The sequence below is a fragment of the Leguminivora glycinivorella genome, chromosome 6 (genome assembly GCF_023078275.1).
Source record: "Leguminivora glycinivorella isolate SPB_JAAS2020 chromosome 6, LegGlyc_1.1, whole genome shotgun sequence".
NCBI classification, from domain to species: Eukaryota; Metazoa; Arthropoda; class Insecta; order Lepidoptera; family Tortricidae; genus Leguminivora; species Leguminivora glycinivorella.
This window is the reverse complement of record NC_062976.1, coordinates 18217830-18244062: the sequence shown is the minus strand read 5'-3', so window position 1 is coordinate 18244062 and position 26233 is coordinate 18217830. Positions and strand designations below refer to the sequence as shown.

The following is a 26233-nucleotide window of genomic DNA, read 5'->3' as shown; positions in this document are numbered from 1 at the left end:
TAACATTAGCCTATTTCCAGCGCTAACAGGGATCGGGGTGTCGAGCGAGCGACACGACGTCGCACAAGACATAATGAGACCGTTGCGACACTTGCTACGGACATGTACAATATGTACATTGATATAGGTGTTTTCGGGCGTTATGTACTGGCCAATATAGCATGAGTACCTGCCTTAATCTCAAGAGCAACAACGGATCATTTTGTATTTGAGACGTTCGTTGCTGTTGAGTGCATCATCATCATCAATTTCATATTTTCCTGACAAATATAGGGCGATACATACATACTGCAACGCAACCTGCATGAGAACTTTCAATACACGCAGTCATTTGCAGCCCGTTTGTATTGGAATTACGGGATTGCTCTCAAATCTACTGAATTATTTATATAAGTTATATGATATCATGATTCAAGGGGATCTTATGGAAAGGTGAGCCTATTCTAGTTCTTCTCTTTTCAATCTGATTAAGTAGGTAATTTGGTTTGGAAGAGTACTTGATTGCTCTGATCTGTGCTAACACAAATATCGATATTGTAACAGTCCACACTTAATAAGGTTCAACTTCATAATTGAGCTCAAATTTTTGAATGTATCTCATTTGATGCGTCAGGTCCATGAACAATATGAACATCCGGACAGCCCTCTATTACGTGATATAACCCACTTCCTGCTCGAAGTCAGCATTAAACTTTGTTTTATAGGAGCAATTCGTAAACTTCCCAATACGCCCCATCGGTCGGTCGGTCCACGGTGCTTTGGCTATAAATTGCGTGTAAGCCCTCCCTCGCCGAAGGGACGCCGTACTTTTGAAGAACTGTACTTATACATGCATACGTGTACCTCCTATATTCTCTGCTTTCCTCCCCCACATACTTTTGAGTCTTTTGTATTTTGATAAATGTTCAATTGTCCAAATTGTCCGAACTGCAGGTATTAAAAAAAAGAAACCATTCAATGTTTTAATTACACTTTAATAAGTTTAAACAAATAAAACTTACATGAAATTAACATCACAATTATGCTTCGCAAAACAGTGTTGGTGTGTCAAAGAGGCTCATTGATCGATATCTACGATTACGGATTCATACACAAATAACGCTAATCAGAAAAATCTCTATATACCTAAAGAACAATATAAGCAATTTTGAAATATTAGACGTTGAACATTCAAAGGCCGTTGTGAACACCCATCTAACTTTTATTTTCTGTAGCCAACTACAATCGTGGAAACATTCATTATTTATAACAATGATGGATAGTTGATAAAGGTACCCATTAAAAAGCGGTCCAAGAGTATCTTACAATTTATAACAACAATTTCTTGCATTTTTGTAGTTCTATTGGAGCAAGCTTGCATTCGAGTGCTCCAAGTAAGATTCATAATAGGTATACTAAAACCTTACACGATAATGGTACACTAGGTGGGACATTTATCTACCTACGTAAAGTATTGATAAAACTGTTCCGCTAAGCTGAGAGAACTAACGGATAAAGACTTAACTAATAATCTTTAACAAAAATACTGAGAAACACTTGATTAGTTAGTAGTTATAACATTCGAAAGTTACGACGTGACCCTAGGAGAAGTTATCTTAAAGGCGAACTTACAATAGATATTATATACCCATACAAAAATATCATTCACTTTCTATACACATACCCAAATCATTGCATTGAAAACTGTAAGACAGAAAACGTCAAGTCAAGATTTTGTAGAGGACGATGTTAAGTAACCGGAGGGAAATTTTTTATAGTACTAGGTATTACACTACTTTGGCAATACATATATCCAAGTAATAGTAGTAGGCGATAGGTATTTATTTTGTTAATAATGGATGTAGTTTGCGTTTCAAGAAACTAAAATATTAAGTAATACATCACTGTGAAAACAAATAAATTAAATATCGTTTAACACTAAAAGTTTAAAAATAGTAATATCTCTTAATTCTGGATTTTAAACTCTTTTAACTTATATAACTAAAAAAAAAACAATTAAAGAATATGGAACTTACAACACGAGGTACCGTAAAATATATGATTCTTTGACATTGTTGCAATAAAGTCATTACAATCGAACTTAGATGGTGATTTCGAAATAAAATAAAAACACACTAAGGCTGGAATCAATAGGTACAGATAAAGCTGCAATTTAGTAACTACGTTCTTGTAATTATCAGCCAGTTTGCTAGTAAGTGCATCTATAAAAATATTGCAATTATTTACAATTTCAATATTTGCAATAACCGACTAAAATAGAAAAATACAGATTTATATTTATTATCTTTGCATAGATTTGACCTAATGCCCTCAGGCTCTACCTTAATGATTGGCATAGTTTCTGAACACGAGATACTATAACTTCAATCACAATTTTTGGTTTTATTATAAGTAATTTTAGGCGTATAAAACTCAAAATGTATTATATTTTTTCTTTGTGTCAGACATGATAACAGGTCAAATGGTAAGTATTCTTTCATTTCGTCATTACAGTTTTTATTTTCAAACAAGACATTTTTACAAACTTAGATTATGAAGCTTTTATTATGTGTGGTTTGAATACAACTTTCATTGGTAACATCAGCAATAACTATACTGCATCATTAATTTTCCTACCTACATTGCTGGGTATCTCCAATTCTTACACTGCTTTTGACAATCTTCCTACATTGTCGCTCGGCGACGTTGTTTAATATTCAATAACTATATACAATTTATATTTACAGTTATGTGATTTATTTTGGCGTCATATTTTACATGGAATGAATCACATAACGGGAATGTTGAGAAACCTCCACTATATTATACCGCAAAATATTTTTTCGCTTTAAAAACAATAGCATCAAGCTTAATCGGGAAACAAAGCGAAAATATGTTATTAATTCCGCTTGACTATTTACAAGAATTCTACAATCTTGGCTGCTTAAAGCAACATCGCGAATAGTGGCGTCATAACGAGTAGGCTCATCGCAAATACACTTCGCTCGGCGTCATTCGGTTTGCTGCCTAGCGGACCCACGGAAGCGGACTTGATGTCTTCCTTGGCGGGGGGTGCTTTACCCATATTTTCACTGCTGTCACCTAACATGTGGCTATCCATTTCCCCTGAATGATCAGGCTTCCTTATGTCACTAGCGATGCTGTTATCATTATCTTCTTCTTCTGAAGCTGGTGGTGGGTTGGGTGGTGGCGTGGTAGTAGTGGTGGTGGTAGTTGTCGTAGTGGTTGTAGTGGTTGTGGGCACTAAACTATAATTGCCAGTAAAATAAACTTCGCCGTAAATTGCTTCAACATCGACCGTATTTTCGATACGTTCCCCTTGCAGCAGCCTTGATCGAGTAAGACCGTCTTTATAATAAGTTGTTAACGTAGCGGAGTATTGCATATCCCGGTCTGTATAATTTCCTCTGAATGTTACATTACAAGATGTTCCAGGGTCTAAATGTTTTTCTATTTTATATAATCCATTCCTTTCTTCCTTTAATGGACTAGCCCATCGGATTTTGAGAGGGCCATCTGGCATTTCTATAGTTGTATTTAAACCTGCAGAAAGTCCATGTCCGTGGCCCCAGGAAACGGTGTAGTTGTAGTTGTATGCGACTTCCTCGGTTGCCGTGGCAGGATAATCGTTTTCATTAGAAAGAACCAATTCCCGGAATATGAGGGGATCGTTCTGTCTGGACGCTTTTTCCTCCAGCACAACGTTTTCCAGTTTGTAACTTACAGGTTCTATTTCAATAAGAACTTCGCCTTCGTCTTTAGTTTGCTCATCAAAAGTTATCAAGCGACCAGTGTCCTGGCCATAAGAGATTCTGGCAACATTATCGGCCCTGCCAATGAGATCGGAACTATCAGATGGATTAACAACTATCGCACCATCTGGTCTTGGGTTAAACCTATTCCATTGATTCCATACAATAAGAGAAGAGTTTTCAATGTTTTCGAGAACTTCAAAAGTGTTGTAGGCTTTGGTTTCGGTCACGGCGCACTTAGTATATTGAGGCCCTAAATGTCCCAATAACATATCGCCATCATGATTTGCTCTGCATATATAAATAGGTGACCCTGAAACAAATAAAACAGTTAATATTTAGAAATTAAACATTATGTAATGTAACATTATGGAACGAGGCCAAGGCGGTGGCTCAAGATAGAAAGGCATGAAAGGATCTTGTGGAGGCCCTATGCACCTATGGGGTGCCTTAGGACATTCAACAACAACAACAACAACGATATTATGAGTGTGCGACTTTAAATCCTGAGGTGGTGGATTTGAACCCCGGTGCGTACTAACATATACAGAGTGTAATTTGATATTAGCCAGTCACAGTAGAATAATAATTGGGAGGAAACTGGGCTAATCACATTAGGGCCTAGTTTACCTTCTGGGTTACAGGTTGGAAAGTCAGATGACCGTAAAATTAGTTCGCCACCAAATCCTTGGATTTGTTGCCAAAGCGGACTCAAACCTCTCATGAGCCGTGACAAAATGCTGATGAAACGTAAGAAAAAAGAAGAAATATTGTGTAACCTAACCATGAAAACAAATACATGGTGAGATTAAATATTTTTTTACCATCGTCTGTTTTTGCTCCGACGACGTAGTTCTCCATATTTTCCTTCTTTAGATTAGCCCATTTGAGTGTGCTCGAGGTGGTTACTGTGTTAAACTGAGTCTTGTAAATCCCGGCCATGCCATCATCGGCTAATGTGGGAACCGCCAACATGGCTATCAGCGCCACTAGCCAGGACCCCATGCAGAATCTATTCTTATTCTTCATTTTGAATATCTGTAACAAAAACACATGGTGATCTTTATTTTGTCCAAAATTAAGAGTGGTCTACATGTCTGTTTTATCATAAATATGATGTTCTAATAAAAATCAGCCAAGAGCGTGTCGGGCCACGCTCAGTGTAGGGTTCCGTAGTTTTCCGTATTTTTGTCAAAAACTACTGAACCTATCAAGTTCAAAACAATTTTCCTAGAAAGTCTTTATAAAGTTCTACTTTTGTGATTTTTTTCATATTTTTTAAACATATGGTTCAAAAGTTAGAGGGGGGGACGCACTTTTTTTTCCTTTAGGAGCGATTATTTTCGAAAATATTAATATTATCAAAAACGATCTTAGTAAACCCTTATTCATTTTTAAATACCTATCCAACAATATGTCACATGTTGGGGTTGGAATGAAAAAAAATATCAGCCCCCACTTTACATGTACCCTAATAAAACATTTTTTTCCATTTTTTTTATTTTTGCACTTTGTTGGCGTGATTGATATACATATTGGTACCAAATTTCAGCTTTCTAGTGCTAACGGTTACTGAGATTATTCGTGGACGGACGGACGGACGGACGGACGGACGGACGGACGGACCGACGGACAGACAGACATGGCGAAACTATAAGGGTTCCTAGTTGACTACGGAACCCTAAAAATTGCACCGTCTAAGAAACTTTAGACGTGCAAAGTTAGGTAGATACGTTATATCACGTTCGCAACGCCACACGGAGTGCTTCACTGATGTCGATCGCGGCCAAACTCAATTTAGTTGACGCAGTTACGGAGCCGAGATCATGAAGGCTATACCATAATATCCTTCATAACGCTTTCATGCTAAAAATATGATTTGTACCATAACACTCAATTTAATTTTGGAAGAATTTCAAGAGCTTTAGAGTTAAATTTGTTGTTCATGAATTTATATCATTTTCGAAACATTGAACTTGATAGTGCTTAATATTGAAAGTCTTAATGTTTCTCATTGCCAATGTCAAGGAATTGGCAACAAGCAACAACCCACAATAATAATGTGGGTGGCGTACAGTGGGCAGCCAGGCGCGGACTGAGAGGCGCCTAAACCAATCAATAGTACGCTGCAGGTTGAAAATTGTCTGTTTCTGTTTACCTTTCTTTTTCGTTACTATTTCACAGTGCCTCCTGTTTGCCCTTTTACTATAGTCTTGTTTTATATACTCGGGGTGCTTTTTATGACAATTTCTGTACATTGACTTGTTTTGCATTCACGTTTGGTTTACTAATACTTTTTTTTTATTTCCAGGTAAGTCGACGAAATCACTGTAAAGTAATTAGTAAGGTAAGGTTTTAATCAATATGATTACAACTAAATATATTATTATAATCCATCGCCTGTCCGAAACGATTATTCATCATCAGTGTTGCAACAAATTCAATTTAATAAGTTCAATTGGAATTTGACACGGCCTATTACGTCCGACACAAATCCGGACGCACCGTTCTTCATTTGATCAAGTTGATATATGGGTTTTTACAGATAAAGACTATCAATTCGTCACCACGCTACCATAAATAACTATAACTACCTACTTACAAAGGCATAGTGGACCTTTTATAATTATTATTGGTCTGAAAAATTTTATTTTTTGTATTGATTGGTGAACAAAATGGCTTATATTATACGAATCTTGGCAGTGTACAATATGCCCAGGCTTATCTAATGCATGTGCTGCATTTATACAATATACTTAATTCTTCTATTAAACAAACCTTAATTGTATTAAGTAATATGAATGCTGAATTTACAGTGAAAAATATTAGATATCGTTACTGGGTCGCGCCTGGGTTCAAAAGTTATCGTGGCAAAGAAATATACTATTCTTATCTAAATACCTTCCTATAACTCATATTTGACTGTATTACGAGAAGTTTTGAACAATATCACTTAAATATATGCTATCCACATCAAAATATTGATGCATATAAATAGTACTGACTACAAAACCATATTTGGTCTTGTTTATATTTACATTTAGAGCATGTTTGGGTTTTATAATACTTATGACAAAATATATTTATTATTTCTTCATGTGCACTTTCCTGCTTAACTCATATTTGGTCATTTTAGACCAACAACGGAATAAAAGGCTGTATTTTGACCGCATTCCAACGCGTCGAGAACAAATCCCATTGTATGGGAGCACGCTCCGTATCCGAGCCGGTATTCTGTGTTCGCCAATACGACACCTAACACAATCGATTACCTTATTCCGTTGCGGGCGTTTGGTGGGAAACTGGATTCAGCGTTTCATTCAAAATTCTTTTAGACACACGGAAAATTCTAACGTGCATTTTATGCTTTTTTATTCTTTTGCGGGTTACCAATTTATCCTACAAGAGGTTACAGATTGAAAAGATCTCGACAGGAGGGTAAACTCATTTCATGCTCTTGTCCTCGGGACTTCCGTGATTAGTCTAGTCATTGATTTATCAATTTTGTACGGTGTTTAGTCTAATATTTTGAGTATTGATTTTACGTTTGCATCATTTTATTAATTGGTACAGAAATTAAAATAAGTAATTCCTGTGAATTTACTTTATTAATTTCAAAACACGACAAAAACACCCCATATTTCAGGTTTGTCATATTGTTGAGTGTTCCGTACGGCTAGACACTTACCCCTTCTATTATGATCAAAATTAAACCGGGATTTCCCCCGAGAAATTAGCAGCGATAACACTTACCTACAGACCAAGTTGTTAACTTTTACAATAGCGACGGAGTACATCGCGCGTTCAAACGCCCCATATGTCCCGACATAATTCCTGACGCCTCTTGTCTAGGGATATTCCTATCTGCTTCCATAACCATAGAGGAACCGAAAGACAAGAAGAATCAATTTAACAGTGACTTGCATAGTCTTACGATGCATGTTATACTGGATTTTAATCCAGCTGAGTTCGGTAAGTAATAGCAAAAGTGCGAGCTCCCGATCTACAAGGGGAGACAACACTTGAGATGAAACAAGGAAATGTGTTGTCTGCGTTTCCCTGTGTTGTCTTCTCCCAATAGAACAATATTCGCGCTACTAGTACTGCCTCAGATGATATTGTTGAAAAAAAAATTTAGACCTAAAAGGACTGCTTTCTCAAAAATGAAGGAATTAATCTAAATCAGACTAGCATGGAGTTACCCTTTACAAAACATGTTAAATTGAAGAAGATAATAGGTATTCGTACGTTAAGTGCTCATAAAATATTCAGTAACAATAGTAACAATATGACAATTTTCATGTTGCGGTAAGCAATAAACATTTATGATGATCTAACTACTTTGTTCAGGGCTGCATTTTATAGACAACTAAAAATAACTACATTACTTTGCCCTTGGTTGCAATACAATTAGTGACTGAAAAGTCTCTGTTCTATAAACTTATATTCTAGTATAATTGTTATGTAGGCACTTTAAGAAAAGCATTAGTTTTAATGTGGTATGCGAATGCCTACTGATATCCCCATTATACTATAATGTCATATTGCTCCTTTCATTCATCTGGCAGACGGTCCACCAATGACGAACCGCAGATAAATTTCAATTTCCGAGTTCCGAAGGGGCCGTCTCACTTTGTCATTTATAATTCCCCCCTTTTTAAATGATAACCAATTTGTCTCTCTGTGATAATTGAACTTTGTCAATGTCAAGAGGATAAATTAAGGTTCGTAGCAATTGTAAGATATAAAATTCTGATTAGAACCATAGGTATTATAAATCTCAGTTCTCATTATAAGATGGCACTGAAGAAGCTTTGACCAACACTGCTGTTACTTTCTATTTCAAAGTTTTAGAAAAATAACACAAACGTTTAAGATTAAGTAATGACTATTTAGCATTAGCACATCGTGGGAACCAGAAAGAGTTGGTCCATCAGTGAGACTACTAAGAAAGACTGAGGTGTACCGTGACGGTGTGTAGTTGTGATTTATGGGCGTCATTATTGCGGGACTTGACACTCGAGATGACAGTTTTGTTGGCTTTATCTTTAGTTCCGACTCCGGCGCTGTCGCTGCCTCCGGCATTATGCTCATCTCATTTATCATAAATTTGTTTTGTGCACTATAAATATTATAAATGAGGTATTTGTTTGTTTTTCAACAAATTATTAGCATATCTTCTTATTTTTGTATGAAGAATTTCAAGGTACTTCTGATTAAAATTCTAGAAAACACTAGATTATTATTAAAAGTTAAAAGTTTCTAATCTAAACAGATATATTACTGTAAACAATACTGTGCATTAGGTATGCTACAGTTACAACACCGAATTACGTTCTATAAGACCAGAATTCCAAGTTAATAACTCTTTTATGCTGAACTGATAATGATGATGATGTTACTGTACAGATTTGATAGGTAGTCGATTTTGACACCGATTTCGGTACACGTATTAACTGTGATGAACCACACAGCGTTTAGCATGGACAATGAGATGAGCTGCGCTAAGATAGTGTAAGCCTGTGAGATTCAATCGCCTCAGCATAAGACTATTATTGTAAGGACGTAAAGCTGCTCGCGAGCAATTGCTTGCACTGTAATCCTATTGCCCCGACTGCTCTACATTCAATCCATATACTTGATCGGATTAGTGTCAATTGTTATACATATGGATAAGGCCGGAGGGGAAACTCTTGCTGACAATAACGGAAATAATTAAGTTATGTTCTTATTATCTATTACTAGTATTATAAATATCAAAATTTATCCTGCTGTAGATTGTTATTTCACGCTTAATACACCGAGACGGCTTAAATTAAAACTAGATTGAATAGGGAGATTTTGTTCCCGGCAAGGGGCATGAAATTTTGACGTTTAATTATATGTAGGTCTACCTAACGATCGAAACATTACCAAGTAGGTATTTTATGTTACACGTCAACTTACTTTTGTAGGTTAATAAAGAGCACACCTTGCTGCAATAAATAAATTCGCGGCTGTTGTGTTGTGATCCTAAGCCGTAACAGCGATACGCTTTTAACCCAGTTACATGTCTGTACATACCTAACCATACTACCTACAAAATATCCTTTTAGTGCTAATACGACGACACTCCCTAGTGACTCAGTACTCGACTAATTGAATTACTTTGTATTCTAATTATTTTATATCAACGATATCTTGCAAATGTAGGCTAATAGCCTACTCGTGTCTATTTCATTATGAATATTTCGTAATCGCCGTAGGATCCAAGGTCTGCCCTAATAATATTCCCATCTTCCAAGAGCAGGTCTCAGTCGCCCTAGGCGAACAAGATTTCGACACTCTTCAAATCTGTTTAAAGTCAGAGCTCTCAGTTATGCTGGGTTATCCGTGAATAACAGCTTCAAAGATTTAATCTGTCTAAATGTCTGCATCAGTACCGTTAGAGCATGATGAACGTACGGACAGTTATTTTTGACCCAAGTTCAGACCGCTGTTATTTGCCAGCTGAGGCGCCATCAACCACAAGTGCTTTTAACCAGGGCATTTACCACCTAGCTTTATAGTGGCAAAGTGCTTACCGATTTCACACTCGGGAAACGTGGCGCTTTATCTAATCTTGCAGTTTTAGAAACCCGTTACAAACAGCTTAATTTGTTCATGGTTCAATTTTTTAACTATAACAATGTTAACTAGTCGTTGAACTTGAGCGGAAATCTTGCTACGTGAGACAATTATAGCATAAGGAACTTTGAACTTGAAAGTATGGTCTGCTAAATTCCATGTTCATACAACCTTGTATAAGAACATAATATTTACAACCATGAAAATCTATTCTGTCCTCTATGTCGATAAATCAAAGCGATGGATTTTCAGCTTGATTTGATCTAAGCTACGGCCTTAATGTGTAAGGGTAATAATAAGCGGCTTGCTACAGTCTACAAACGTGAGGCGCGAAGGATATACCAGGCGGTTCAAGCAAGAGTAATACTATTAAGTTTTCTTTGCTGCATGAGCGTGTGTAAAGGCGACCAATGTATTGTTATCAGATTTATAACGATTAAGAGCAATCTAAGCCCTCTATTACTAGGTTTCTGAATATTCAATACCGCCCTGATCGTGCAGCTTTTGGAATGGCCCTGAGGCAATTATCGCCATAATAGCTTCGTTATCAGTTACCGCCTCATCTCAAAAGCTAATGATGCCCGTGCCAGCTTTCTCGCTTGATACGCAGTATATTCCATTGTCCAGTCGAAGACTCACAACACAGTAAAGCTATTGAATTCTCTTAAAGTTCCGATCCAGATAAGTTTAAGTCCCACATATTTCAATTGCAACAATGTTTGAACGACATCTGAAGCTGCTTGCTTTACCTACTTGTCAAACAACAAAGTCAGAGAAATTAGTAAGGCTACCGAATTACTAACGGAGACGGCGGAAATTAGATTATTTTATCATAGCCGCTACATCTACATTAAGCAAATTTGCTTTTGTTTTTGTGCACACCAAAGACAATAGCCTCTTAAAAGGTGTGACTGGCGTGACTTAAGTATTATACATGCATCTCTCATTTAGCTTAAGTACAATGAGTACCTATTAATATCTTAGTGGCTCAATTGTATATGCAAGCAGATGATAATCGATTTATACGAATGCATTTGCGAAAAGTTAGAATTCGCCTAAGCTAGAGAGTGTCATTATTCGTCGTATTTTCATCTCAAACTTAGATAAAACACGTGAAGACAACAGGAAATGGCAGCAACTGTATATGACAGCAAAAAACAAACACAAATTAGTAATGCAACGTGTGAAAGTACATCGTATAGGGATAGCGGATTACCGGTAGTTTTTGTGAGTGCGCAAATTGCTCCCCCGGTGCGAGCGCCGGCCGTTAGTCGCTTCTCTCGTCGCAACTGTCAATAAATCATCTCTATCATAGTCCGCGGCTACTGTGCTCATGTTGTGACAAATTGACTTCTGTATTACGGCTGACAAATGCAGTCGAACTACCGTGACAGCGGATATCAGTTGCAGTAATAATCCTGGCTATTGAAAGAGTTATGTTATCGCCCGATCGGGAACTACATATATGTAGTACCAAAATACCATGATATCTTGGGTGACAGATGGGAATAGCTTCTGGATTGACAAACACAAGTATGCGACTTTTTCAAGTTGCAGAGTAAACAATCTAAACAGGTGTTAGGAAATGGTGCGGAAGAAGGACCGTAACGATGTTGAATCACGAGCGCGTATGGCAGCTACAGCAAGGAAATGTATCCTGTGCGGATGGCTCTTAAAGATAGTAGCTGCAATATCGTTCACGGGTTATGTTTCTGAATCGTGCCAACACGTTTGAACAGTCTGGCCTTTCCAAAGTCGTAACCCACGCGAAATATTACTACGCAAATCGGTTTCACGCGCGTTTACTACAGACATTTTAATGGCCTGACGTGTCTAAATTCAGACTGCAGGCTAATATTAAATGCATATTCAATATGGAGTCGTAGTTCCGGTGTTATCAGTCGGCGCCAGGCTTTGTATTCTGATTTCAAACTTGTTCAGACGAACCACTAAGACTGTGACATAGAGATCTATAGCAAGTATGTATGCTCGTAGCTCACCCAGTACTGGATTATCTAAGCTAGTGGAATACCATCCCTGGTGACGAGGCGGCCTTCGCGCCGGTGCGCGCACGCAGCGGCGCGTGCAGCAGCTGATAGCGTGGGAATCGCCTCATGCGTGAAGACCATAACCCGAGACGACCGACTGTGCTTTATGCTATCAACCTACATTCTCGCTAAGTGGATTTGCACATTTTGTCCTTCGTGTTAACTTGAATATTTGTTTACAAATATTTACCATCGCCTTCGAGATTATTCAATTATCACGTTTATATTTGCGTTTTTCGTTCGAGGAGCTAATAATACGCATTAGGTGAATCTCCTAATTTTCTACTTCACGATATTTCGTGTCAATCATATATTGGTACATATATTATATTATTTTATTTACCTCTATAGGCTTTAATAGAGACGAGATTTTGTGTTGGATTGGACCTGTAGGTTATACTAAGTATATTCCTTGAGTCTGTCGGAGTGCTTCCATTCTATTTATTATGTGTCAGAATAAAATATATATGTATGTGTAAAGGGTACTTCTAGCTCTACCTTAGAGAAACAATTCGCTGATTGAATGAAAAGTGGTGGCATTTATAGATAGTACTATTCTGCTGTTGTTGATTGGATGAAGAAAAAAATAATAACTGGCCCTATTCAGTTGTGGATGTGTGTGCATGTATTGTTTACACAAGAGTAACAGCCATTGACCGAGCAGCGGATTGTCGAAGCCCATCGAGAACATCACCAATGGCTCTTAAGCTCCACTTACACTTAGTTCTTGCTAATCTAGGAGCCTCACTATACTAGTTCCGAGACTTCCGAGCTTACACTTGAAACAATAATATGTCTCGTGAATAGATGACTGAGTCACATCTGAGTACCACTGAACATGCCATTCATGTACTTGAGCCTTCAAAGCTCTTAAAACAATAGGATGCGGGCTGACTCTGTGGCGGATCTCTTCTTTCAACTAGCGCTCATCAACTTGCTTGACAATACAATCAACTAATTATTGCTCAATGACTATATTTAATTTACAAACCCTTTGTCAACGAGATAGAATGACATACCCACTTAATAAGCTGCATTATGTTACTTTTTTTTAGCTTGAATAGGTAGGTAGCCGTTTGACCACGATCACACCTGATGGTAAGTGATGATGCGGTCTAAGGTGGAGCACGCTTACCCATGAGATTCTTGTTCTTCCAGTATACTTACCTAGTATGTTTTTAGTTTATATTTGATATCATCCAATTTTAACTATGGCATTTACGAATCTTAAACGGTTTATAACTGCCTAGCCTTACTTCCAATGTTTTGTTGTCGTTCGCTCGAGAACAATCGTGTGCTACAATTTAATCGTTTATCCGTTTATCCTTTTAGTAGCCATAGCTAGTGTGTGACGCTTAACTTTCTAATTTTTAATTTTCTATGCTCACAGTAATCTCTCAGTATCTCAATTTCTTTGTACTTCCATTTATTTACGTTATCTTGGCGGCAAAGGAGCTATCTATTTGTTAGATTGTGCTACATCGTTGCACCGGCTTAATGGATGGGACTATATACCGGCCTGAAGACAGCATTACCGTGATTTAGTATTATTGGAGCTATAATCATCGCATCTCATACTTATTTAGCTATGCTTAATTTTCCTATCGGTACAATTACACATCAATCGAGCCTGGTAGCTGTTAAGTAACAAAACGGGATAATCACTTCAAATTACGTTGTGGATCGCGTCAGTTTACCTTTCGGAGAGTCGTTATCGCAATTATCACACACATACGTGAATGTGATTAAACTGCCAACATCCAGTAGTATATTTATGTGAAAAAGGGGATCGTGTACGAACAAGGTTAATCAGAATCATGAGATCGTCGGTGGCACTGTAAATGTAAAACGTAAACTGAGGCGAGGCGTGACGGTGTCGGAGATGTCGCGTGATAGTTACAGTGCCATTGCCATCGCTTGATGAGTGTGGGAGAACCGATGGTGATAAAAGAACCTACATACAAGAGAGAGAGGGAGAGTTTGTTTATTAGCCACTCATCAATATTACTGAAGACTATACGAATAATCATAATCCTTACTCTGCGCGTGCTTATTCAACCCGATGGGTATGCGGATTTTAATTTTAATTTCGTCAAAGCCTGATAAGGTTCTAAATTATTCAGAAATTTTACTGAATCTAACTCTTTATTTCTCAAAAGAGCACTTTACAAATATCGAGTTCAAGTTACAATAGACAGCCCGCTTGAACCCGCGCTCACTCACCCACAAGGAATACACCCCACGCGCTCGCACGCAATGGTTTCCGTTTTCAATTCCAATGAAAAAAAAAACATTAGATCCGTTACCCGAAAGATTGCCCTCGACAGCCTTATCGAAGGTTCTTTAATTATCGAACAGACAGTGACTAATGTGACCGTGCATTTTAGGGATCAGTCGGTTCAAACCTGAATGGTTAACATACGTTTCGACGATACAATTGAACGATTTTTTGTGGTTACAATGCATATCTGCAATCTTGTTTACCATGTTTTAAACAATAAACAAAATTTCTTAAACATTCATGTTTCAAAAGTTGTTTTGATTTCAAAACACGCAGAAAGCATAATCAAGAATAATGTGTATTGGCAAATGGCGATACAGAAAGAAAAGTTTTCGTTGAGTAATGAGTATGCAAGTATAAATCAAAGTTAATTGCGGATATAGATAACCTAGACTAGATTTATTAAATTCTCAACATCCTAGGATATCGCATGGATAAAACGTATAAGTAGTACGTATTAGAAGACAAAGTCAGGCTATAAATCAAGCAGCGAGGGGCTAATTAACACCAGCCGGAGTTTCTCTCCCGCACCTGTTGCCAGGCTCGGCTGGACCAATCCTTCAATTCCTGTAGCTCAGCTCTCGAGTCGCACGCTCACTCGGAGCTGCGTAGTTAGCACCAGCCTAACTGTGGACTCTAGATCCATAAAACTACAGACTACTCAAGTACACACTAACAACTTTGCTAGTCTTTTCTCCAGTGAACTGAAAGTCGACACGCGATGAGAATCAGTAAAAGCCGATAGCAAAAAATTAAACACCATAAAATTTAAACGTCAATTATTCAACTCATTACACAGGATTCTATGTGATTGATTGTGCCTAAGGCAATAAATAATAATTTATTCGCACAAAAACGAGAAAACAGAATCAATCAATAGTCGATAGGTATACTTTCAACATTGTTGCATGTGACTGTTTGTTATTGCTTTTCTACATGGAGCAAAACAAATGTTTGTCTAACTACCATATATATTTTGGGAAATCGATTTACATAGACATATATATACAATTTGTCCCGCGATTATAAGATATATATGTGTACTATGAACTCATTCATAATAAACACTACAGATGTTTTAACAAAGCGGTCTTGTGCTTTGACATTGAGACTCCGAGACTAAACAACAACGACAGCCCGCTTTATTTGCTTATTAACATTTGATGCCCATTGTGTTTGCATTATCCTCGTCAATGTGTGTCATGATACTCTTGATTTAAGGGAGTTTACAACAATCGACGACGTCATACTATGATACTAGTTGTTGCATGCGTAGGATTTGTGTAAAGGTAAAGGCACACTACCTACCTACCTATTTGAAGGTTAAAAAACAAATCAAGTAGGCACATGTTATTAAATGTCCCGATTAAACAGCAAATACAATTTCATAAATGTGCTCGTATCTTCTTCTTTGACTTCGGTTCGCCATTAAAGTACTTCTGTTCTAACCGCCTACTAGGATAAAGAATAAATACCTATTGATATCAAGTCGTGTAATATAAAGCACATCACGTCTTTAAGTACAATGAAAGAATCAGCTTGTTTATCCAAATTCTAAATTGGAAGGATGACATACACCAGGCATTATGTAATGAAAATGAAGTGCGACAAGGCGGATGGAGATCTCCGTACCCCACGAACTGCGCGACAAGCGACAACTAGCTGCAAGGTCGACTTCTGATTGTCGATAATAGCGACTCTGACGACACACTGGCCCAATTTTATTGCGGACGTGTGCCTAGTCTATCTATAGCATCGGGACTGCACCGACCCTCCGTACGTGAGGAGCCTAGTGTTGCATTCCCTATATCACTGCTGAGTTCTAGGACAATAGGGACGAAACGGGACATGCCACTGCAATCAATGAACACATAACTGTTCAATGGATGGAAGGAATGATGCATCAAAAAACGCCTCTTCAAAACAAGCTTCCCGGAAAAAACAGAGCAATCTAATACGAATTTGGTAGATCTTCTTAATGTTCTGAGAAGATCCTTTCGTGATTCATTAAAAGATTTACTTCCTGATTCAGACATATAGGTACTATACCTATAACGCAGGCAAAACAGAATTAATAATTCCACAAGTAATTGACCCCAGAATTTACTATACAAATTGTATAACAGGGTTTCCCTTCTTCTGGATTGACAAAAGCAATCAGAATTTCCGTCTAGTCCAGGATTCAAGATACATTTATTACTTATGTGTTTTTATATACTTTGCAGCGGAAGTTTTTACCGCAATAGGTTAATGGAGGTTTTAAATTAAAAGCCGCGCTATTTTTAGTTGCGTAGTTTTTTGCCTGGCAGAGGCAGATATTTGTCCGGAGTTTATGGCAGTTCTGGCGGCTCGCGTCGCTCCGGTTCGGTACACCGATTTGTTATGCACTCGCATTTTGTTTACAAGCGGCCGGACGTTTTATTTCCTTCGCTATTTAACGCCGGTCGGTCGCTGAGTGGAATTGCAATACGTTTAAAGGATTGCTTTTTGGAAAAGTCGAAAGGCTTTTGCGTAAAATAATTTAGGTACCTTTTGTTTATGGTATTGTTTCCAGTTTCCCGTTCGGAGAGTCTGAATCTGTAACAATAGATACACACAGGTTATTGTCATTCAGTGGGAAGGTATTTAGTTATATACTAGTAGCCGTAACAATTTATAGTCGTGTAAAAATACATATAGGTACCTATATCATTAAATGCTATCGCTCCTAGGTACGATGAAAAAACGTAGTGGAAAAAACCGGCACTTACACAGGTAGTTAGTTATAAATCGTTTCAATATTCTAACAAGCAATAGGTAGGTATCGAACTGCGAACATTACATTACAAGCAGAAACAGATTACATACATAATATGCAATTATTATTTATTTATTTATTTATTAATATATATACAATTTACACAGCATTACAGTTTGCACCAAAGCGCTGGCAAATTTAAACATGCTTAGAAAAATAATTACAGTATTAATTATGATTAATTCATGCAAATACACAATATACAATTGGAAAAAATAAGAATAGAAAGAAATGTTTCAACAAAAAAAAAAAAAAGGATTTATACAATACATGTCAAAAAATACGATGAACAGTCACAACATTTTATTTTCATTCATCCATCGTCTCACAGTATCTCAAACAATCACGACACACATTCACCCATCTATTATAAAGAGTCTATTAGCGTCAATCACTACAAACACATTGCAATGCAGAATGCAGCTGTCTGCTGTCTACGTGATGCGCTTTGTATCACTTTGCTACGTCTACGATCCAGTGCGAGCTAATCCAACAGATGCACGTATCGGGTTTGCCGTCAGACGGCAGCTGCAAGCCTAATCGCAGAATTCATCTTTTTTGAAAGCGGTTTCAGTTAACACCTACAATTAATCGCACTTAGGCAAGTTAGGCACCTACTTCAATAGAAACAATTTGTCGTGGGGTATACTAGTAAGCATAACCTTATAATATGGTCTTAGCAACTATCTGTTAGATAAAGCAGTCCGGGAATAGGTATGTTTTTAAATTGTAAGTTAACAATGATTACATTCTAAACGCCTTCTATTGTCATACTTTCATTGATATCAATATCTATGAATAGGTACCTAACAATCTCGAATTGTAACCTAGACATTCTAGCCCGATATCTGCAAAACTGCGTCTCGTAAGTAGATGCTATTGCGGGTTGTAAATGCAGCCGTTATGCGGCGGTGGGTCGTCCTTCGCCACGGCAACGGATCCATTGTAGCAAGTGCATACAATGAATACTTGGAAACTGGATCCTGTGTCTACTGTCTTTATACGACAGTCTCTTAATAAGTAATTAGGATACGATGTCCACAGGAAGCGGTGTATTCATACACTGTTGATTACGCGATGTGGTCACAATATGTCATAATCGATTCGCCAATTCCTTACGTGATACAGCTGCCGACCGGACGCAGCGGCATCGGCTGGTTCATTAGTTAATGGACAGTTACCGCCCTATCCCACCCGGATGAATGTTGCTAAAACTTTCCCTTTTTTTCTTTTCGCTTCATGTAGGTATACACTGGCTGATAGCTGTCAGGGAAAAATAGCATAAATACTTGACAGTAATGGTTCTGCAAAAAAGTCGTGTCTGTTATTTTGACGCGTTTTTGTATGTGATAAGCACAACTAGCATCTGTAGATACAGGAGTTCTTTTTCATGGATTGTTCAGTTACACAATTTACCGGATATCTTACTTTAACGTAGAGTAGGTAGCTACCTACATGCATGTGTTTAAATCGCGTATCGATTTCACTTAAACAAACCTTTCAATGGAAATTTATTTGTAGCATACGGGTTCGTTTTCATAATACGAAAGCTACTTCGATTTGTGGTGAGTTCCCGTTCTACAAAATTGCAGAGCTAACCACAACCGTGTAAAGGAGCAGCGATTTCCAATATAAGGGGGAGGCTAATGGGCAGGCCTCCGTTGCATATTGACAGGGGTCAAATAACTTAGAAGACAAGGGGTGATTCGAGGGTGTCGGTTGACCTCTATCTCAATCTTGGAGTGGAGGTTTTGCGAGTTTTACGAGTATACTTAAAGTGGATCATAAAATTAAACCCAGTTGCTTTTTGTTGACGTCTGACTTAGAATCATTTTGTGATTGTACTTTCTTATTTGATTTATATATAGACAACCCAGCCATCACAATAAATCATAAATCAGATCAAAGGTTCGTGGTCAACGTTTCCACAAATCCCATAAGCGCGGTGCGCGCCCTCTGTCTCATGGCTATGATTACTTATGGCTAGCGATATGAAACAAAACCCGCCCCCGCACTCTCAAATTGCCTGGCAAAAGCCTGCGACCCTTTTGTCCAATAGAGTTATTATTACGGGCTACTGATTTGATGAGGATACACAGCTCCAGAACAATATTATTTTGGCAGATGTTAAAACCGCCGGAAATATAAACCACCACTGATAACAACAGTCGTCGTTCATGAAAATGTTCATCATGTTCATGGTCGGTACTGCTGTAACCGCTTGGCAACGTTTTGTAAACTAGAATATGTTTCCCCCGTAATTTTAGTTTTCATCAATATTTAAAAAGGGTGGTCATGCCACAAAGTTTGTGGAAATGTGAAATCGCGCCCCAGCCATATTTCGATATGTTAAAAAATTTAAAAATATTGCTAAGCGCGAAATGGCTCGACACCGGGGGTCTGAAACGACGTAGTTTCCTCGGTTGCCATGGCGACGCCCCGCACGTGACCCACCGCTGCCTTCGAATTAGCAGCCTGAAACACGCGTCTTCAATTCATGGGTAAACCAAACCCTTGTGTCAGCCGATTACACCGCGGGTATTCCATCGAGTGTAATCACTCGTGTTATTTCGCATTCGCGGTAGCAATCAATCTCGTTTGTTTGTTTTGAAACTTCAAAATATGCGAGCATTTATTGGCGTAATAAGTCTTTATAACCATTTTGGTTTCCTTAGCGATGTTAAAGGATGTATGGTTATTTAATTTAAACGAAATGACGAAATATACATCATGAGGGGTACGTCACGATTAGTATTAGGTAAAGCGTATTACGCAAGGTGTTTGAACTTCTCTAACTTCTCTTCTAACCTAAGTCACCTTATGTATCATTATGCCTATAACTCGATACTCAGCATGTACTTGTTATTCAATGTTGATTTCTTTTAAACAACCCACCCTCCTTTTCAATTGTGGTAAGAGATTTCATAACTGTTTATAAAACGCCATCGTTCCGCGGGGCGTGATTCGCGCTCTATGCCACACCCTAGCCTAATTGCATTTTATTTATTCAGTGCTTTAGTACCCCCGAAGGATACACCAGTCCAGGGGTCCCACCGGTAGTTTGTTTATGCTTTATTCTTATCATAATTCAACCAACTCAGTTATTCATTACCGACCTATTGCTCAAGCTGATATTTAATTATTAGAATATTTGCCTGACTTCCGAAGGAGGGTTATTTTATTTATGACTGTGTAATTCTGTTTCAGTTAAATCTTTGTTAATTCATTTATGTCTTACAAACAGTTGCGGTTTTAAACAATAAATCTTTACCTAAAACTATTAATAATTTACTTAATAAGAATATAATATGAAATGATTCTATTAAGAGGATACGGTAGCGAAAATGCTAAAATGGAAAGGAGCCCTCCTTTCAACTTGGGAATTCTAGTTAAATATACAAGTGTTATTAACTAGATTTATCGAAAAAAAATGTCCATTAAGAACAACTCAGTCAAAAAATATTTCAAAAAAATCTTTAAAATCGAGGTTCCGCTCTCGACTCTTTCCTCCTTCAAAACTTAATCAATCGGAACGAAATTTGAGAATCTGAATAACAATGAAATAGTCTATGTCGGACCGTTTAGCTTTTTTGGTTAATTGTTACCAATCTTGAGTATCACACCTTTTTTTGCGCCACAATGAAAAAGGCCGTTTTTGGAAATTTTTTATTGGCTCTAGAGTCTTTAAAAAGCAGAATATCAAAAATATCAAAACGGAAACGGTCCGACACAGATACAAATAATAACAATCTGTGTTGAAAAAAATCATTGCTCTATCTTCAAAAACCAGGGAGGAAATAGTCGAGAGCGTTTGTATGGAGAATTGACCCCTACCGTATCGTCTTAATTGTGAGTAATATTCTTGGAATAGATTTTTTCTCGTGGGCTCTTGATACTATACCTATATGAATAAATCCTTATGGAGTGACAAAGATCTAAGTACTTTTTGCACAGAATTTACAATAAATAAAAACTTACGAAATTGAGAATTCATCAATTTATATTAGAAGAGAAAGAGTTTTACTGTAATCTTAGGTCTGCCGCACTATTTATTTGCATCTCGAAAACATCGTCTCTGATCGACGATTAAAATGCAATTTAGTTCAAAATTGAATAGATGCATCTCACGATTCCTTTCTCTCTAATCTCACGCTAACCAGTCACGTATCGGTATCGGCAGTTCCATTATTTATTCTAGCGACTACGACGATAGTTAATTTGTCGGATATCGTATAAAGGCTAGCTCTCAATAATAAGAGGCCGGGGTTTTCTATTGGTGGATTGTTAAGTAGTGAATCTGCTGTTATCGTTTCCGTCGGATCAGGCGCGCTTTTAGCACTAATGACATTTTACTCCCGTGCGCCAAGAAATACGTTCTAGAAGCTTTGCCCGCAAGTTTGCTATAAAAAAAGCTTTATTTATCGTATTTTATTTTATTGTTACACTTGCATTTCTAATTAATGCTATATAATAATTAATGAAAACCTCCTGCTTTTTTGAAGTCGGTTAAAAACAAGAACACTCGTTAAATAGTGCATTGCTTACTGAAATGTGCAAATAATGGTGTATCATCATGTATCATTGGTATGTAATTTAATATTATACCTAACAAGTTACAATATAGTTATTTGAGCTGAAGCTGCTGCCAGGCAAACTTCGCAACAATTACTGTTGATACGAACTCCCTAACTATTGGGTTGGTAAGAAAGTAATGAGCGAATCATAACCAATATTGTAATTTTTATTTAATTTATTATTTTAATCATTTATCAAAAATATAACGGCCTTCGTTATCTACTACTTGTCTCCATCGTTCTGGTAAAGAATGAATAGCATCGGCGAAGAAGTTCTTAGGTTTAGATTCAAAAAACTCAGCTATGTACTGTCGTAGATGGGCTTGATCATCGAACTTTTTTTCATTCAAGGCATTGCTTAGCGATCTGAACAATGCGTAATCCGTAGGTGCCAAGTCTGGAGAGTACGGTGGATGAGGTATCACTTTCCAACCTAGCTCCAATAGCTTTAGCCGAGTTACTTTTGCAATGTGTGGGCGAGCATTTTCGTGTAAGAAAAAAACTTTAGCATGCTGTGGACGATTCTGACAGATTTTTTGGTTTAAATTTTCAAGCTGATTACAGTATACTGATGCGGTAACAGTCATTCCACTTGGTAGGAGTTCCCAGTGAATAATACCATGAATATCCCACCAAACGGACAGCATAACTTTTTTCGGGTGAGGCTCTGTTTTGGTGCCTCTATTCCTTTTTCGTTTGGAGCTAGCCACTGACGTTTGCGTGTGTGATTTATATATAAGACCCATTTTTCATCTCCAGTGATAAGATGGTCCAACCAGTTGAATGTGCGGCGAAAAGACAGAAGTTGTATGCAGATATCGGCACGGCGGTTTAGTTGATCTCTATCAAGTTCGTGCGGTATCCAAACACTGTATTTGTAGTTTTTTCCCAACTCGTGTAAATGTGTTTCTATGGTGACATGAGAGCAGCCTAACTCGGTAGCAAGAGTACGACTCGTTAGCCTCGGATCTCCTTCAATTAAGGTTTTTAATTTGGCTACATCAATCTTCACCGGTCGACCAGGCTTAGGTTGATCTGATAATGAAAAGTCGCCACTACGAAACCGCTGGAACCATCGTTTCACCGTGGCCTCAGACACAACTTCAGGAGCAACACGCTGACATATATTACGCACTGCTTCGGCGGCTGAATAACCAGACTGAAATTCATATAGTAAGCAATGCCTTACATGCACTTTTAATTCGTCCATTTTCTTCCTTATATTAGCTCGGCGACAGCTAGTGAATGACTGACGAGAAACTGTGCGACTCGCCCTTTATATACTTTCGACCATAGAAGATTCTAGAACTCTCTCAAAAATTTTGTGTGGAATTCAATCGATCGCTCATTACTTTCTTACCAACCCAATATTAAGAACTGCTCAAACTAAATCGTGCCTAATAGTTCTATAATTCTCTCAAGGCATTGCCAAATGTTGTTAAATATACCACCTATCCTCTTTATATGTGAAACAGTGTCCAATTAAAAGATAAAATGTGAATGAATGAAATCCTTTCAAAGAGCTCTCTTACTTCATTCGGGAATGCAAAAGTATAAAAATAGTTAAACGCTTTTTCAGCCGCGAATTTCACCATGAAACTTTTTTCTCAGGCATCCGGTCCTGTTTGTAAAGCGTAAACTTTGTGCGGACGTTTCCACATGAAATACAGTTAGCAGACAGATTCATGGCAGTTTGTATTTTTTGCACTCATATTATATTTTAGCAGCCAGTGACTCATTCGGCATGGTGTAAGTACCTCGTACAATCAGTAGCGATCCAGTCACAGGGCAAATGACGTCAGATCAACGCAGAGTTTGACTCAGTCGATGGACACAATTTTATAGGCCCAATTTTCTTAATGATTGCAATGAATTGACTTCCTTGTCTGACCTATCCAGAAGTCATAAACGAACATGATTCATATCTATTCTTAAGGGGGGTTTTCTAAGAAAAACTTTAAAAGATGATTGCTTATTGATTTCAAATGAATATTTTAACTACACAAATGCCTTTGAACTTTAAACGTTAGTTCATTACCCGTCGTATTTACATAGAAAGCGTAAAATTAAGGATAAGTGCACCACATGCAGGCAGGTCGATGATCGCAGTTGACTCACCGGTCGCTGGCGCAGCCCTGCACTTGCACAAATGCAAGGGCGCGACGCGAGCCTTCGGGAGACGAAGGCGCTAACACTCCTCAGTCACGTACCAAAGATAAATTCGTGATGAACGTGCCACTCACACGCAAACGGCACATTACTGTTTTTTTGTCACTATACTTAACACATACCTGAGAATCCATTTGAACTTTGCTAGTTAACCTTCCATAGTTATCGGATCCTGGTCAGTTGATCATGAGGAGTTTTGCATTATATTGAGTGCAGCAACAGCGAAATGCCGTAAGACTCGTAAGAGTCTGCATTCCGCGCGACCAGACCATTAATAACGTTATTAATCGCGGACAACTCGAACTGACCAATTATTTATATTGCTTCATCCTTGACCGAAATGTTACGTGTATTAAAAACGATACAAACAGTCTGATTGAATTTCCCCGTGACGTGAATTTGTTAGCGGACATAAGTCAATAACTTCTACTCGTGAATATTGGCATTGTTTGTACAGCAAAAATATGGGTACGATATGTTTTACGAGCCTGTAAAAAACGAAGTGCTATCAAAACCGGCGCTTTTTCCATTGAAACGCGTTGTGTATTTGGATTAAGCAAACTTGACCCATTTCAACTTGAATTCACATTCTCATGCAGTGTACGAGTCATTGATGAATAACATTTTCATTTATGCATCTACCTTTACTTGCTGTTATCGCCAACCATTTGTATTCGTATGTATGTTGCGAGTGGTTTACGTTAACTTGTTACAACTATCTGATGACCTTGTGCAAAGACGTCAATAGTTACTGCTAAAAAACTACTTACATTATTATTTTTGATTAACTTTCTGTAACAATCACATTGTATGAACTTTTATTAGCTGTCCTTGTGTGTGGGGTACTGTGTGTACGTATGTAGACCAGAAATGGGCTTTTTGCCCTTCAATCATTTCATTAAATTGTAATTACGTATGTTTCGGTCGAGGTCATGTCGCCAAACAATTTACTCCGCTTATTACCAAGTACTGGCTTTATTCTCGTTAGTTATTACATCTCATCTACTTACAAAGTATGACAAGTGGAGCGATTGAAATTTGTACCTATGATGGACAAAAAGTCTCTTACCTCGTTATTTTTGCTTCGTTTTTTACTACGTCCAACTCCAGCCACTATGTTACGTAAGTACCTACGTCCATTCTAGGCTAACATTCCCATCTACTCCATTTAGTGTGCGTGGTGATCGGTCAATTAATTTGCTGTTTTTATGCTTCTCTTTAAAATCCATTATTCCTTGGTACATGTATTTAAATAACCTACTGGCATTGAAGATATAAAGACAGTAGAGGTATAAAGTATAATATCATATAAATTGACTAGCAATTGATTCAAACTGCTAAGGAATGGAATTTGCTCTCATCGTCTACGTACCTACTATGCTAAAAACTGTCTTTATCGATCACTTCGAGGAAAGAGTGAATGAGCTACAGCTCCAGGGAACTTTTACCTGAACTAACTGCAATCTCAGCTTATTAGTTAAATTACAAAAAGCGGAGGACGCAGTATACGTGCGACCGTTTTTGTTAATTAGGGCTCACACGCCGATCAAAGTACAAAGGTTCGCTGCACTGGCTCGTAACCCGAGATGACGATTGGTGGACCATGCATTAACGGGAGACACACTTAAAGTGCATCTGATATCTCAGATACTGTAACTTAATACGCTACGAGAATTAAAACTTAGCAAACGACTTATCTGCCGACTATGTTAATTTGCATTTTCCTGCAAAAAAATACAGGTTCAGAGAATTGCATATTAATATTAACAAGCTACCTACTTAATTTTATTAATTTATAGACATCTATAAGTACTACGTAGGTACGTAGGTAGTCTTATAGTACACAGAGTCGGAACATAATACGTATGTTATGTAGGTACGTTTGTGGCTTTACTTATAAAAGCATTACCTGTATAAATAAGCCCAAAGCCTTTAGGTCACTGAATTGTCTTTTAAAACGTTCTAAGTCGGTTTGACGTAATAACATAATATGTAATTATTACCAG

General features: G+C 37.7%; 2 protein-coding genes across 4 annotated transcripts in view; one reads left to right on the top strand and one right to left on the bottom strand.

Annotated features, from left to right (window-relative positions):
* Nucleotides 1-26233, top strand: part of LOC125227496 (mitoguardin) — a 73416-nt gene that overhangs the window by 13175 nt on the left and 34008 nt on the right. The window lies entirely within an intron of this gene.
* The window catches only part of LOC125227497 (protein unzipped), a 43442-nt gene continuing 18162 nt past the window's right edge, over nt 954-26233 (bottom strand). For 2 of the 3 annotated variants that reach the window (XM_048131826.1, XM_048131827.1), the window contains exons 2-4: nt 17217-17264; nt 4577-4790; nt 954-4065 (exon numbers count right to left, since the gene is read on the bottom strand). In XM_048131826.1, coding sequence (XP_047987783.1) covers nt 2924-4065; nt 4577-4781 — 1347 coding nt within the window. In that variant the 5' untranslated portion in view covers nt 4782-4790; nt 17217-17264 and the 3' untranslated portion in view covers nt 954-2923. Of the gene's footprint in view, nt 4066-4576; nt 4791-5910; nt 5935-17216; nt 17265-26233 lie in introns of those variants that run through there. The other variant, XM_048131828.1, reaches the window with a different exon arrangement.